Here is a 14,921-nt window from a genome sequence, read left to right on the forward strand (position 1 = left end):
CATCCACTCACAGCTTAAAAAAATACAGGGAGCATCGGAGAGAATGGGTAAAGTAAAATTTTGATGTTTGTTTTTAAAATAGCACCTAAATCTGTGAAAGTTGACTTGAATTGTTTGTATGGGAGGGAGGAAGTGGGTGGCACTGGAGGGTTGGGGGTGGATTTGGGGGAAGATAGCATGCACCATGTAAAATGATGTCAGATATCATCTAGGCTAAGGTTTAAGTGTTGCTACTACAAGTCAAGTCAGTTTCAGAAAAGGCAGGACCATAAAATGGCAGTGTTGGGATTTACAGTGTGCTTGCTTTTCCCTCAGTAGACTTAGGGGATTTGGAGAAGAGCAGTATTTGAATACAGTTTGGACAGGACCCTTCTTTTTAGAGTCTCATATTCCCTGAGTGAAACTGCCTCAGTACCACCTTAGGGTCCGTCACGTTGCTGAAAGACCTCGAGAGGAAAAATATGTATTCCAATTTTTATTGTACACCTGTGACTCAGGTGTTCCCAAATATAGGTTATAATGTATGAAACTCATGAAGGGCTTGAGCAAAAAGATAGAGGTTAAGAGAGTTGTTACTCTAAAGTGACTTAATTTAAATGAAGAACACTGCCTGCTACAGTTCTAAATCAAGTTTCTAATTCCAAAAACTTGACATTGCAGTTATATCCAAAATCTAGTGAATTATTATGGAGGCTATAAGGCAGAGAGACATCTATATTTTTATGGGTAGGACACTTTGTTGTTAATGCAGATAATTTGGCCTAATCTCGGCCCCATTACTTAAAAAAGGTTTTTATTGTTTGTTTCTTTATTTTAAAAAAATTTTGAATTGATTTGAGAGAGACACCGACATTGATTTGTTGTTCCACTTATTTATGCAATCTTTGGTTGATTCTTCTATGTGCCCTGACCAGGGATTGAACCTGCAACCTTTGCTATCGGGATGACGCTCTTAACTAACTGAGCTACCCGGCCAGGGCTGTTTGTAAACTTTTTTTCTTTCTTTCTGTTTCTTTTCTCTTCTTTTCTACTTGTTTACACACTAAAAATCTGGATGGAAGAAAAAAATGAAAACATTACTTAAGAAATCAGGTTTTGCCCCCCAAATATTCTAGCCCCAACTTTGCTATTCCTGTACATGAAGCCATTTGCCAAAGCCAAATATAATTTAATTACTGTTGCCCAAAGCTTCCTGCCTCTGTAAGCTTTGTCAAAGATACTACTCCAGTTTGGAATATTCTTTTCTCTTTATTCCTTTGGTCTAAAGTCCTATCTTTCCTTAAAATTCTGGTTTCTACTTGAAGCCTTTTCTAACCTCTCCAGTCCTTGGTGGTCGTTGCAGTCTTAGAATTCCTTAGATCCATTTGGCACTTGGATCAATTCCTTCCTAGTTCATTTGAATGTCCTATTTCTCTAGCACAGCCATGGGGGTAGAGAGATTGTCTTCTCTGCCTCTTTGTAACCCGCAGAGGGTGTGCCCACTAACAGGCTTGATTCTGTGATTTTGATCCCATGTTAGTGTAACAGGGCAATTGGTTTTTCTTAACTTAGATTAATTTTATATGAAGATATGCCCAGAAAATCCAAAGATAAACTACATTGACTGTATAAAGTAATTCTTTGTATTATAAGGAGATTTGGTTCTTATTTGTTCCCTAGTGATTATAGTCCTCCCTCCCCACCTGTCCCCCCCTTTTCTTTAATGGACGTTGTTTTACCTAGTTTCGAAAAACATGGTTTGGGCCAGATATCTTGACAGAAGCCAAAATTACTGGTATTTTTATTTTAAAATGTTTTTTTGGTTTAGCTAAATTATACTTTTATGGCATAAGTCCAAATTTATTAAATACTATGTAGACATGGTAGTGTAACCAAATTACTTTAAAATGTTCAGGTCTCTTAAGTAAAACTTTAAAAAAATACCAATAAACGGATTCTCAATTGCTAGTTCCTCTCAGGGTATTTCTGTATCTCAAATTATTAAGAGTTTTATTGTTTCATTGTTTTAAATGTTTTTTAATGTATATGCTGATTTTTTGATAGCTGTATTTATTGTGTTTACTACAGTTATCAAATGTATATAGAGCAACCACTTATGTGCAGCAAGGAGACGTTTTAAATACTCTTTGGTGTTTATAGAAACTGATTTCTTTTAAAGCTCACCAGGGATGTTTGCTAAATTTGTATTTCAAAATTGTTCATATTTTTTTTTATCTGACAGCTGTGTCTTCAGGGCACATATGTCTTAATATTAGATTTAATGTTGTGATTTTTGAATCAAAAGCGGTTGCCCTACTTAATGAAATGTTTGATTGGTAAAACTTCTGTAAATCTTGATTTTATTCTAAGGCCTGGCTTATAAACTTGAGCCATCAGTCTGACGGAGCACTGAACCAATACTGCTGCTGCATTACTGAAAAGCTTAGATACCTGTAGCATAATTTGGGTACAAACTTTAAATAAAACTATTTTTTTCTTAAATGCCAGGAAGCAGAAAGCTCCTAATACAGCATTGCCATTCTGGTGTTAGCTTATCATAGTATTGTTCTGCTGTGAGCTTAAGGCCCTCACCAAAGTCTAAGTGAAATATATGTTTAAAAAAACATTTTTTAAAACCTCAGTTGGCCCAAGGAACATCACTTTCCCGAGCTCCAGCCTTGGACTTTTACCTATGGTTGGTCATATTCTTCTCTATAGAGTTATACACTTGTTAAGTCGATATTTAAAAAAATCAAACACCCTGATTTTGTTCACTTTTGTTTTCATATACAAGGATCTTTACAATCAACATGTACTTCTACATGCTGTATTGAAATTGCTGGCAGAGTCTATTCTATACAAACTGAACAATCTGGCCCCTTGTTTTATTTGTAAAGGTTCAATGTATCTATGCCTGCCTACTTCAATCTGCAAGGGAGTGTCAGAAAGGCCCCGCATTCGCCGAGCCGTGAGTTATTGCTAACTTTTCAGATGTGTTAATGAATGTGGAACAAAAGCAGTTGTGTTTAAAGGAAAAAAAGATCATCAAAATAACCTTTATTATAGTAGCAGGCGTTAACACTAAATGATTTATTCCAAATTGTGGTGTCAAAAATAACCTACTTTAAAGTAGAAAATAGCCTCGAGAAAACCTATTGTTGAACTGCTCTGAAGCTATCATTTTAGCTATAAATTACTGTTCTTAAAAATCTATATTCCCTGGTTGCAAATCTAAATGTTCTCTAAGCCTTTTTAACCAAGTTAAAACAATTTGAACAAAATCTTACCCCACCTGAAATTGATAATATTTAGTTGACTTTGAGTTAAGCTCTTCAAAATAAGACCATGTAAAAGGGGTAAAGTTTTAACCTTTTTTGTAATTCACATGTGAAAAACCAAAATTAATTCAAGTAATTGGATCACTTCCTAGGTGAAAGTTTTCAGAGTGCTTCAGGTATCATGTGTGCAGAGGACGGCAGTATTAACCGTCCGCTTTGGTACCAACAGTACTCGCTTCAGTAATTCACCAGTAGGTTTTCATTCATCAATGATGATACCAATTTAAGGCTAAAATAAAACACCTACATTTTTTTAGGGCTATCACTCTACATAACATTGTTAAAAGCTTTCTTGTCCCCTCAAAGAGATTCTAAGCAAAAAAATTTGTAACTATCATCTATATTTTGTTATTAGTTACTTTTTTTTTCCTTAGACTCTGTACGTTTTTTAGTAGATAGGCATCATTAGCAGGTTGGATGCTTCTGTTGCTTAGGAGTTGTATTGTGTTATGTGAAGACAGAATGAATTTAAATGTACCTAGTTAGGCTACATAAAACTTGGACATGTGGGACCTTTGGAGGCATGACAGTTAACTTTTCATTTAGGCAATGTGCCTTTGTTTGACTGGTGTGTAAGTCCTTCTTCCAGGTTTGTACTCTCTTAAACACGTTTATTCTACCCTCTCTAACTCCTCCCAGCAGCAAAAGGGAGACACTTCAGCTGGAACAAAATAGTGGAAGAAATGTCGTCTGGGGTTCAGTGGGGATTCGCAGTGTGTATGCAATGTTTGCAAGATTACTTTTTATGTTTTTCAATTAATGTAAATAAATAAATCAGTGCTTAGTGTCAAGTAGGGAACGTGTACCAGTAGAACTCTCCTAGTGGGTCTGCTGCAAGCCGCTTAACCTCTCCAGGCCACAGTTTCCTCATCTGCAATGTGAAGGAGTTGGACTCGGTAATCATCACGGTCCATTCCTGCTGTAAATTCTATGCTTTTCTGAATTACTTTGTTTAACAGAATGAATGCATTGCTTTCCCACTTTGTTTGAATTACATGTGCAGTCCACCTACTGCAACTGCATGTTGTCTAAAATAGTTTTTCTATAAGATACCATATAAAAAACTAATCCCTCTTGAGCTGATTTATAAATGTGTGTGTATAGCCACACATTAAAAGCTAGTGATAGTAGGGCTTTCAGAAAATAAACATTTTTCAGTTGTCTAACCGTGAATGTTACTAATTTTCCTATATTACAGGAGATACAACTCGTCAACGAATCAAATTCAGTGATGACAGAGTATGCAAGAGTCACCTTCTCAACTGTTGCCCCCATGATGTCCTGTCTGGGACTGTACGTATTTATTAAGCCTATTATCTGATTATTGGCATGCTGTAAAAATGAACTACTTGATAGTCTTAATTCCCTGTCAAATTATTATGCAATGTTTCTTTTTCTTTTTTTAACACTGCTGTTGAGGAGGGATTTGCATCCCTTATTTATTTAGGTTGGCAATTTCAATCTGCAATAATGGGATTCCTCACAAAATTAATTGCTGTGCTTTACTTTGTAATTTTTCCATTCCTCAGAACAATTTTTAAAAAGCATTTCTTATTTGGAATATAGTCACAGTTATTAAATAGCACTTGCACTTTTAGTTCGGAAATACTACAAATGACATAAAAAAGTTTGCTTTACTGTTAAGCAGAGGGACTCATACAAAACACAACAGATTTTTGTTAAAATTTGTGCACATTTACGGTGGAAATCATTGGGATAAAATATTAATGAATACTTAATTCACACAGCTTAATTTGCAAGTAGTATTGTCACTTAAAATTCATTTATATTGCTGACTCATATATAAAGCTCACTTAATTTAGATTCTGTGTCTAATGATGTTGGTTGATCTTAGAGTATTATCATTTTAATTTGAAAGATAATCCACATGATGATGGGCCTATTTAAATGGAACAAAGGATTTGATTCCCTTTGGTTTAGATTTGTTTGAAACGATTCCTGAACTGCAAGAGATCTGCATCTGATTTGCCAGAAATGACTGAAATGAAGAAAAGATTTCTGACTTTGATTTTTAGAAGTAATGAATTCCCTTACAAAAGATGTCTGAGTGGTTTCTTCTTCGTCTTCTTTCTTTGATTTAATCTTCATTGTATTTTTTTTCCATTACCATTTAGTCCCCTTAGTGTGGTCTCTTCTTGATAGGAAGAGTTAAATGCCCCGAACAGATAGGTATCAAGGCATATAAAATAGAAAGCACCTCTTTTTTCCCATAGGAAAGACTGTTGAAATTATATTATGTTAAAATGAAAAAAAAAGTCTATATTAAAATACATATATATATATATATATCTCCTTGCTTTAGGGCATGCCTACTGCTTTTAGAGAGAAGGGAAGAGAGGGGATGAGAGAGAGGGAGAGAAATAATCAGTTGCCTCTCTTCTGCCCCCCTACAGTGGATGGTACCTGCAGCCTAGGCATGTGCCCTGACCAGGAATCGAACTTGTGACCTTTCAGTTTATGGGATGATGCTACACTCAACGGAGCCACACTGGCCAGGGCTATATATAATTTTTTTTTTAAGTGTAATACGACAAGAAAAGAAATCCAGTTTAAGTCATTTTATTACTGGCTAAATTATCACTTCAACTAAATTTTGAGAACAAAATTAACAGCATAATTTAAATTTTCTTTTTTTTTTTTAATATTTAAACACCAATCCTAACAAGACTTTGACATACTATATTCTTCAGTTATGGCATTAATAAAAATGTGGTATCAGCCCTGGCTGGTGTGGCTCAGTGGATCAAGTGTTGGCCTGCTAACTGAAAGGTCGCTGGTTCGATTCCCAGTCAGGGCACATGCCTGGGTTGCAGGCCAGGTCCCCAGTTGTGGGTGTGTGAGAGGCAACTGATTGATGTATCTCTCACACATTGATGTTTTCCTCCCTCTCTTTCCCTCTCTCTAAAAGGAAATAAATATTGAAAGAAATTTTTTTATAGTGACATCACAATTGTGCTTTACATTTTATGATGCACATAAAGTAGTTATGCTCGTGTATTTCTTAAAACAATTCTGTAAGCTCTATGATCCATAATTAGCCTTAATGATGGTGACTTACGCAAAATCATTCAGTTCTGTTGACTTAAATTAAAACTGGGACCAGACTTAAACTTTCTGAGGTGTAGTCGTATTTCATCATGCTTTCTATTTTATAGGGAATGTTCTTCATCATGTTAAATAAAAAAGATAAGTGGTCGGTCTTGGACTTTCCTTGTAAAATTCTTGCTGTTGGATTTATAAGATGCACAGCTTTTCAGATTTTAACATCTCTGAAATATGCTTCTTAAATCGATGATAGAAAAATACTATCTTAATTGATAATATTTTCCTCATGGTAGAGAATTTAATGATGAGGCTTAAGACGATTATCATGGATTATAGGAAAAACAATTATTAAGGAGAACCCTTCTAAAGGCACGTGCCAGAGAAACTTCGGACAAGAAATACATTCCTTTTTTCAGTCTAAGAGAGAAGAGATTGTTGTATGTAAGGATGGGGTTTGGAAGTTGTGAACCTCCTTCAGAATTTTAAGTTTATGACAGGCTATATAGGACTTTGTGAAATTCCAGAGTTGTCATAGAGTAGTATCCTTGAGAACTTAAAACCATCCATAGTGTGGCTTTCTTATGATCCTTACTACTAAAAGGGGCTATTTATAACAGCTTATCCTATGTACAAGTGGTTTGTAATTATAGCGCTGTGACTTCTTTAGCAATCAGTCTCTGTAGAACAAATGCTTTTTTTGGCACAGTTCATACCTGTTGGTCTTGAAGATCCCTTTTTCTTTTTTTTACAGATTAGATAAAGGATGAAAAGAACTGAATTGCGACTGTTTATTTTATAATGCTTTTTCTTTATTATATAAACTAAAGGTTGTCCTTTAGTTTTCATGACCTTATTTTTTAAACCTGTCACTTCTAGCAGAATATGACTCACCAGTATTCTATATCATTTAGCAGAATACATAGAAATGTACTCTCTGGCTCCATTATAAGTGGTTGAACTTTATATCAAGCACTTGGAGATGGAGAGTGTGATTTCTAAAATGTACTCACTGACATTTAATATGGAATATATCTGGAATTCAGTGTAATGAAAATTCTCCTATAACATTTTACCTTTTATTAATCTGGTACTCTGTTATAACTAATTATTTAGCTAATAAATTATTCAGAGGAGAAAAAAGGAAGAGCAAAGGATCAAAATAAGTGTGTATGTAAATATATATCTTTGGATTATGATTTTTATAAGAAGCATGAATATTTCTTATAACCTAGAAAGTTACTGTTTTTCAAAGGCTTTGGTTATTTCCCTATTCATCTAGAATATTTTTTTGTTTCAGTTCCACTTTCTTCCTCCTCTCGGCACACTTGGTTTCTCTCTGTTCTGTTCATCCCCTTTCAGATTTAGGCAAAACAAAAACCCAAGCAGAGATGTACCCCCCCCCACCCCCCCCGCACAACACGTTATTTCTGGAATATATCTTCCCTGAGGAAAGATAGTATATTAAAGTGCTTAAAAATCTTTCCGTCTGGGTCCTAGTGATCTGTGGAAAAGAAAGGTAATAGTAATAATTTACAAAAAGCATACAATCTAAAGCAGAGATAGTAACAAGATCTGCAGAGATGGAAATGTGTGCTCTCATAAAGTGCCTGTCCTACGTTCAGAAATGGCCACTACTAATTTTATTATATAGCCTTCATCACAGTACAGTTTTAGCATTGACAGGTCATCATGTCTTCTTGCATACGGTAGGCCTCATTTCGTACATGAGAAAATTTAAAGCTCAGAGAAACTGTGCTGGGTGGATGGCTCATGGTTAAAGAATCACAGTATGTTATGCTACATAGGAATCTCAGTAATTTAAATTTAAATAGTTTTTAAAATGTTTTTTGTTGTTAGTGTTTTTTTAGATAACACAGTTAACTGGCATAGTGACAGATGTTTCCGAAATAACATTGGAGGCATTTTAAAGAACCAATCCTGAGAAATACTTAGGGGCAGGAATAAAGTAAAATTTTTATCTGCCTTTTTGAAGTGATTGGCTGGGATGTTATTGTCAAAAATTCTGACTGAGCTGATTTTATGGTGTCCCAGTAGGTTCTGGGTTTTATCCGAAGTGCAATTTTTACTAATTGAAACTCCTTTATTGCTTCTCTAACTTTCTTTTAAGGCCTGGTCTAAAATCAGTTACTTGGGTGCATACAAACCTGAACTTTAAAACTGGAAGTGTCTTTGATAGTACATATGTAAAAGAGCCATGAGGGTATGGAGAAGCAGAATAAATGATAAGAAGTAAATCTGCGCACAGTTTTCTCAACCAGCCACTAGAATGTAAGTTTCATGATAAGGGCAGGGACGCTGTTTTGTTCAGTGCTGTATCCCCAGCATCTGGGACAGTGTCCCTCTGTTGTGTTGAATTAATAATTGATCTACCAAAAAGTAGAATGCTAAATAAATAAATGTTTCAAAAACTAACTTTGGTTTAAAAAATTGATTATTAGTGGCAAATGTGTTACCTTTTAACAGATAGGGAGCTGGAGAGTATCTTGGTTTTATTGGGCTGCTCACCAAAATCTGACAGCGGCGGTTTCACGTGCAAATGTGAGAATACTAGTCTGTCTCCTCCTCAGAAATGGTTGGTTTGGGGCTATTTTTTAATAAGTGTTTTTAGCATTAGCCCAAATTGCTGGCTTTTTTTTTTTTTTTTTAATCTGTGTCACAGCCAATTTCTAGAGTTTCTCAATTTGCAAAATGCCAGTTAACCCAGGCTTTACAAGATTCGGCTTTTAAAGTATATTATGTTCTTCTATTAAGCACATTTGCATTTTATTCTTCTCAGTCTGTTACAAAAATAAGTATTTCTTTTACAGGCATTTCTAGAGACTGCCTAAGTCTAAACCAAAATCACATTTGGTGCCTAGGCTATCAGAGTCACATTAAAGGTTTCCCAGTGAATAATTAAAACTGCAGTTAAACTTGAAAAACCAAGTCCTGAATATAATTCGGAGCAGTGTTGGCAAATCGGTACATTAATGCCCTGAACTGTTCATCTTGGGATACAGTGCTTTGTGAAATAACCTTTTTCTGTCGTTCTGAATATTCTTTTTTTTTTTTAATGATTTTTTGTATTTGTTAGGGGAAAGGAGGGAGAAAGAAAGGGAGAGAAACATCGATACGCAAGAGAAACAAGAATCACTTGTCTCTCACATGCCCTTAACCAGGGGCCTGGCCTGCAACCTGCTAGGCATGTGCCCTGATCAGAAATGGAACCCGGTGACCTTTCAGTTTGTTGGACGACACCCAGCCCACTGAGCCACACCAGTCAGAGCAGTGATATATATATATTTTTAAGTGACTTAAAGACCATATATTCTACAATTTTATACGTCTCTAGTTGAGGTTGGTCAGCATATTTGACCATTACTTGGATTAATGGTTAAATACAAATATACATGTATGTAGATATGATGAACTGTAGTGCTGATGTATAGTCTAGATAAATCAAATACAAATTAATTTAAAAATTTTTATTCCATAATACACTATCTTATATTTTATTATTCCTTTAGAAAAAGAATCTTTCTAAATTTCTTTAATAGAAAATTTCAGTTATATAAGAGTTGTATAATGAACTTCATGTACCCACATACCAACTTAATATTTTACAAGTAGCTACCTTATTCCACTTATAATCATTTATTGTCCTTTTTATCGTTTTGTTAGTTTTAAAAACAAATCTTAAACCTTGGACCTATTAAGATGACACTTGAAATAATACAAAGTAGCAAATAGAATGAGCTCTGGAAACCATTGTTGAATCAGATTGCTTTTCATAGTCTGGTACTTGGTTAACATATTTCACTGTCATATTTATTTTTATGATTTGTAATAAGTCCTTATTACCTAAGAATCAGAAATCATCCTATTAGTATTCCCTGAGCTCTTCAGTTATTTTTAGAGATATGTATAGTTTTGTAAACTGTATTTTAACAAGTCTAAGGAAACTAGTGTGTTCTCTGAGGCTCTTCCTTTGAAAAGGGAGGGTGGAGTAATAAATCCATCATTTGGAGGGTGTAGACAATGACCACCGAGAAGAGCAAACACATGGTAGTAAATGAAAACTTGAAACAAGTATTTTTATTATACAGGTGATTGACCACAGATATCAAGCAAAATCACAGATTCTCTGTAGCTGGAAATAGGAGTTCTGCCCTGATGTGCAAGTGGCAAGACCAAGTGACCTTGTACAGTCCTCTCTAGTTTAATGATTCTTACTCATTAAAGGAACTTTAGAAAGCATTTGGTGGTTTACTTAGACCGCTATAGAATAACATCTTGAATATTTATCATCGCATAGACTTTTTTAGGTCTCTAGGATCAAAAATATAGGTATATATATTGATGTACAATGATAATGTAATTAGTAAATTTTCCAAATTTAGGTTTTTGTTTTCTCCTTTATGGTATTTAGTTTAATAATATTTGGAGTAATGGCATTTAAGTATACTGGAATTAAGCAGAGGAAGAAATAGAGAAAGGTGAGCGAGATATGTTAGTTTAAGGAGGGTTGAATAGAGAAAGTAAAGAGAATTCACAGTAAAAATTAACAAAAGCTTGCTTTTCAAGAAGTGATTTAGCCATGGCAAGGTAGCTCAGTTGGTTAGAGTATTGTCCCAGTACGCCAAGGTTGCAGGTAAGACCCCCAGTCAGGGCACATACAAGAATCAACCAATGCGTGCATAAATAAGTGGAACAACAAATCGAGGTCTGTCTGTGTCTCTCTCTCTTTCTCTCAAATCAATAAATATTTTTTAAGTGATTCCCCACCCTCACCCCTCCATATCTCTGGGAGTGCTGCTGATTGCTTCTATCAGCGTGCATGCTTTCATTCATTCATTCACTTTAAGTACTTCCTGAGGACCTCCTTGTGTGCCATTGGTGTGCTGGGGACACAAATACCCATGGGTTTCTGCTTTAGTGGAGGAGCTTATTACATTCTAACATGGGAGATACACAACCAAGTGTGAAAGGAAATAATGTGATTTTAGTTATGACAAAAAAGCATGGCTGGGTAATTTAGGTAGTCTGGGACAGTGGGCAGGCAGCTACTTTGGCAGGGTGGTTGGAGAAAATTTTGATGAAATATTTAAAGAGATCTAAATGTTAAGAAGCCAGTCATTCCTGAGTGGGAATGAACTTACCGTATGTTGCTTCCACACAGAATGGTGGCTTCCTATAGTATATATGATCAAAAATCTAAAACCCTTAGTCCAGTCTACCTCTCCCTTGAATGAAGAAATCATTTTGGTCCTCTCTTTCAACTGGACTGATTTATTCCTTGTGGTTTCACTACTCCTTGTCCAGTGTGCTTCGCATTTTGGCCTACCCCTTTACCTCCTCCCCCTTTCTCCTCTACAGATTTAAATTCCGCCTGGCTGGCTACATGTAATTGCCAGAGCCTACAGTGTAGGCACTTGTTACTTTATCTTGTTTATGTGTTCTCGTGCTCTCTCTCCCTCTCCTCAATCAGGTGGTATGATCTTTGTGTGGTGAGGCCTTTCATTTTAATTTTATGTACATATCTTTTCATGTCTAGGGTTTGAAATGCATAACAAAGTATTTCCTGCTACGTTCTTTTTTTTTTCTATTTCGTTCATTAGGTTCCGCATATAAGTGAAATCATATGGTACTTGTCTTTCCCTGACTGGCTTATTTCACCTAGCATAATAATCTCAGGTTCATCCGTGCTGTCGCAAAGGGTAAAGGTTCCTTCTTTTTTACAGCTGTGTAGTACTCCATTGTGTAAGTGTACCACAGCTTTTTTGTCCACTCATCTACTGATGGGCACTTGGGTCACTTCCAGATCTTGGCTATTGTAAATAACACTGCAATGAATGTAGGGTTTTATATATTTTTTCAAATTAGAGTTTTCGGACTTCTTGGAGTATATTCCGAGAATAGAATCACTGGGTGCAAAGGCAGTTGCATTTTTAATTTTTTGACGAAACTCCTTACTGTTTTCCACAGTGGCTGCACAAGTCTGCGTTCCACCAACAGTGCATAATAATCTCAGGTTCATCCGTGCTGTATTTAAAAAATATTAATGAAATGTAGAACAGCTTTATTTTTCTTTACCCACCCAGGGAAAAATGGAGATGGGGTTGGAACAAGCGCCTGGTAAAAATTGGGGAAGTAGTAGAACGGCAGGAACTACTTTGTGCATGCACAAGGTGCCCAGTCCTCTTCATCCCTCACATGTGACTTGTTTTGAGCACTAGGATTGTAATTAGAAAAGAAAAATCTTACTCTTTGTTTTAAGACAGTAGCGCATAACCAAAACTCATACGTTGCAGTTTTTGTTGTTTGGCAGCCGTTTTCATACTACAGTCGGCTTTCTCTCGCTCTCAAGCTAGGCTTTGAAGCAGGCGTTGAACCTGGATGGAAGAGAGATTTTAAAAATATGAGGAAGGAGGAAAGCGAATGTTCGAGAAGTGAAGATCAGAGTATAGAGCTGATTTGTGTTTTAGAGAAAGCGTTGGCATGGGGGCGGCTTAGGGACGGGTCCCGTGCTGGGCCAGGGTTTGTGTGTTCCCTTCTCGCTTCCATGCTGCCGTGGGTTTCGCTTTCTCTCCAGCTGGTGTGTATTTCTTCTGGTACTTCACCAATATTGCTGTCTATTTTCTATTCCTTGCTGTCTTTCTGCTGTGTCTAGATTATTATTTGTCACTTTCTGATGTCTGTCACCTCTCTCTTTTACTTGAGGCTCTTAAAATAATGTAAGAAAATGTAATAAAAAGACAAATGGGAAGAATGTCATTTTAAACAACTAAGGAATACAAGTACATGGTAGAATTGAAACCAGGTTAATTGAAAAGAACTATTGCACTAATGAAGGTGGTTTTTAAAAAATGTTAAATAAAATTACCGAGAAGAGTTTTGTTTTAAAGTCTTAAGAATGATGAAAGTTCCTATTTACATTATTAAGACATTTTGTTGAAATTTATACTGTTATTCCCAGTCATTCTTCTTTACCTTCTCCCTCATTAAATTTTTCTTTGGTGGTGCACTGTGATCTTGCAGTGATGCTGTTTTTTAGAAATACTTTTCATTGTCTCCTTTGTTAATCCGTTGACCCATGGAGGTCAGAGTCCGAGCTGCTCTTATGATTTGTTAATGAGGGTCTCCTAGAAAAATACTTGAACTGTAACTCCAAGAGAAATATGTGAAATCCAAATCATCGTGTCCAAAACAAAACATTTTACTTCACAGATCAACTCTTCCTATTTGATTTAAGTAGTTCTCTTAGTGGCATCATTGTTTGCTCGTGTTTGAAATACTTGAAGCCTTGGTAAGACTCTAGACTTTTTCTTCTGCACTTCATTTCCATTTAGTTAAAACCTGTTGATTGAGAATCATTGTGTTATTGAAAGAGTATTGAGCTATATGAAAGACTGGATACAAATTTTTACTCTGCTCTTACTAGCTTATGATCTTATGACTTCTCTGAGCCTAGATTTACATATTTGTACAAACTTAGTGATGGACTTGATGATTTCAGAGCTCCTTCCTGTCTTTAAAAGGCTTTCAGCGTTCTGTTTTACCTCCATCATCTCCTATCTCTTTCCTCTGCTGTCTGACCCTTACTGGCTTTATTTCGGTTTGCCCTAATAGCCTCTCCTGCCCTTGCTCTCTTTCTTCTTGTCAGTCCATCCAGGAACATGGTGTTAATGCTTCTAAAACAGGTTTTATCATCTCATAAAATGTATGTCATTTTAGTCAAAATAGGCAAGCATGCTGCACATGTCTTCCACAATCTAGGCCGAGTCTGTAATGGATCTATACAGCAGCCCTGAAGCACTTGAGAAAAGAGATGTTCAGAGAGATTAAGTGTTTCTGAGTTAAACTGATAATAAGTAAAAGTTCTTTTTCCTCTGAGTGACTTCTCTTATCTTAATACTCCATCCATGTTGTTGCAAATGGCAGTATTTCATCTTTTATGGCTGAGTAGTACAATATTTCATTGTATATGTACCACATCTCTTTTTCAAAAATATGTATATTTTTATGTACCACGTCTTTTTTATTCAGTCATCGGTTGACAGACACTTAGGTTTTCTGTGACTTGGCCACCGTGAATAGTGTTGCAGTGAACATAGGGATACATACATATTTATAAATAAGTGTTTTCAAGTTTTTCAGAGGGATACCCAGAAGAGGAATTACTGTGTCATACATATGGTAGGTCTGTTCTTACTTTTTTGAGACACCTCTATGCTGTTTTTCATAGTGGCTGCACCAATTTACATTCCCACCAGCAGTGCATGAGGGTTCCTTTTTTCCCCTTATTCTTCCCAACACTTATTTCTTGTCTTATTAATAATAACCATTCTAACAGGTGTTCAGTGGTGTCTCAGTGTGGTTTGGGTTTGCATTTCCCTTATAACTAGTTATGTTGAGCATCTTTTCATGTATCTGTTCGCCCATCTCTATGTCTTTTTTGGAAAAATTATTCAGGCTCTCTGCCCATTTTTTAATCAGAATGTTTGTTTATTGTTGTTGAAGTGTATGAGTTCTTTATAT

The 14,921-nt window shown here is 35.8% G+C and overlaps 1 protein-coding gene across 5 annotated transcripts in view; it reads left to right on the forward strand.

Annotated features, from left to right (window-relative positions):
• LUC7L2 (LUC7 like 2, pre-mRNA splicing factor) overlaps window positions 1–14,921 on the forward strand; it is a 68,764-nt gene that overhangs the window by 20,794 nt on the left and 33,049 nt on the right. For 4 of the 5 annotated variants that reach the window (XM_090287574.1, XM_090287571.1, XM_090287572.1 and 1 more), the window contains one exon: window positions 4,516–4,610. In XM_090287574.1, the coding sequence (XP_090143700.1) occupies window positions 4,516–4,610 (95 nt within the window). Of the gene's footprint in view, window positions 1–2,876; window positions 2,948–4,515; window positions 4,611–14,921 lie in introns of all 5 variants that reach the window. The other variant, XM_090287570.1, reaches the window with a different exon arrangement.

This window comes from Furipterus horrens, unplaced genomic scaffold, assembly GCF_987537825.1.
Source record: "Furipterus horrens unplaced genomic scaffold, mFurHor1.1.pri manual_scaffold_9, whole genome shotgun sequence".
Classification (NCBI taxonomy): Eukaryota; Metazoa; Chordata; class Mammalia; order Chiroptera; family Furipteridae; genus Furipterus; species Furipterus horrens.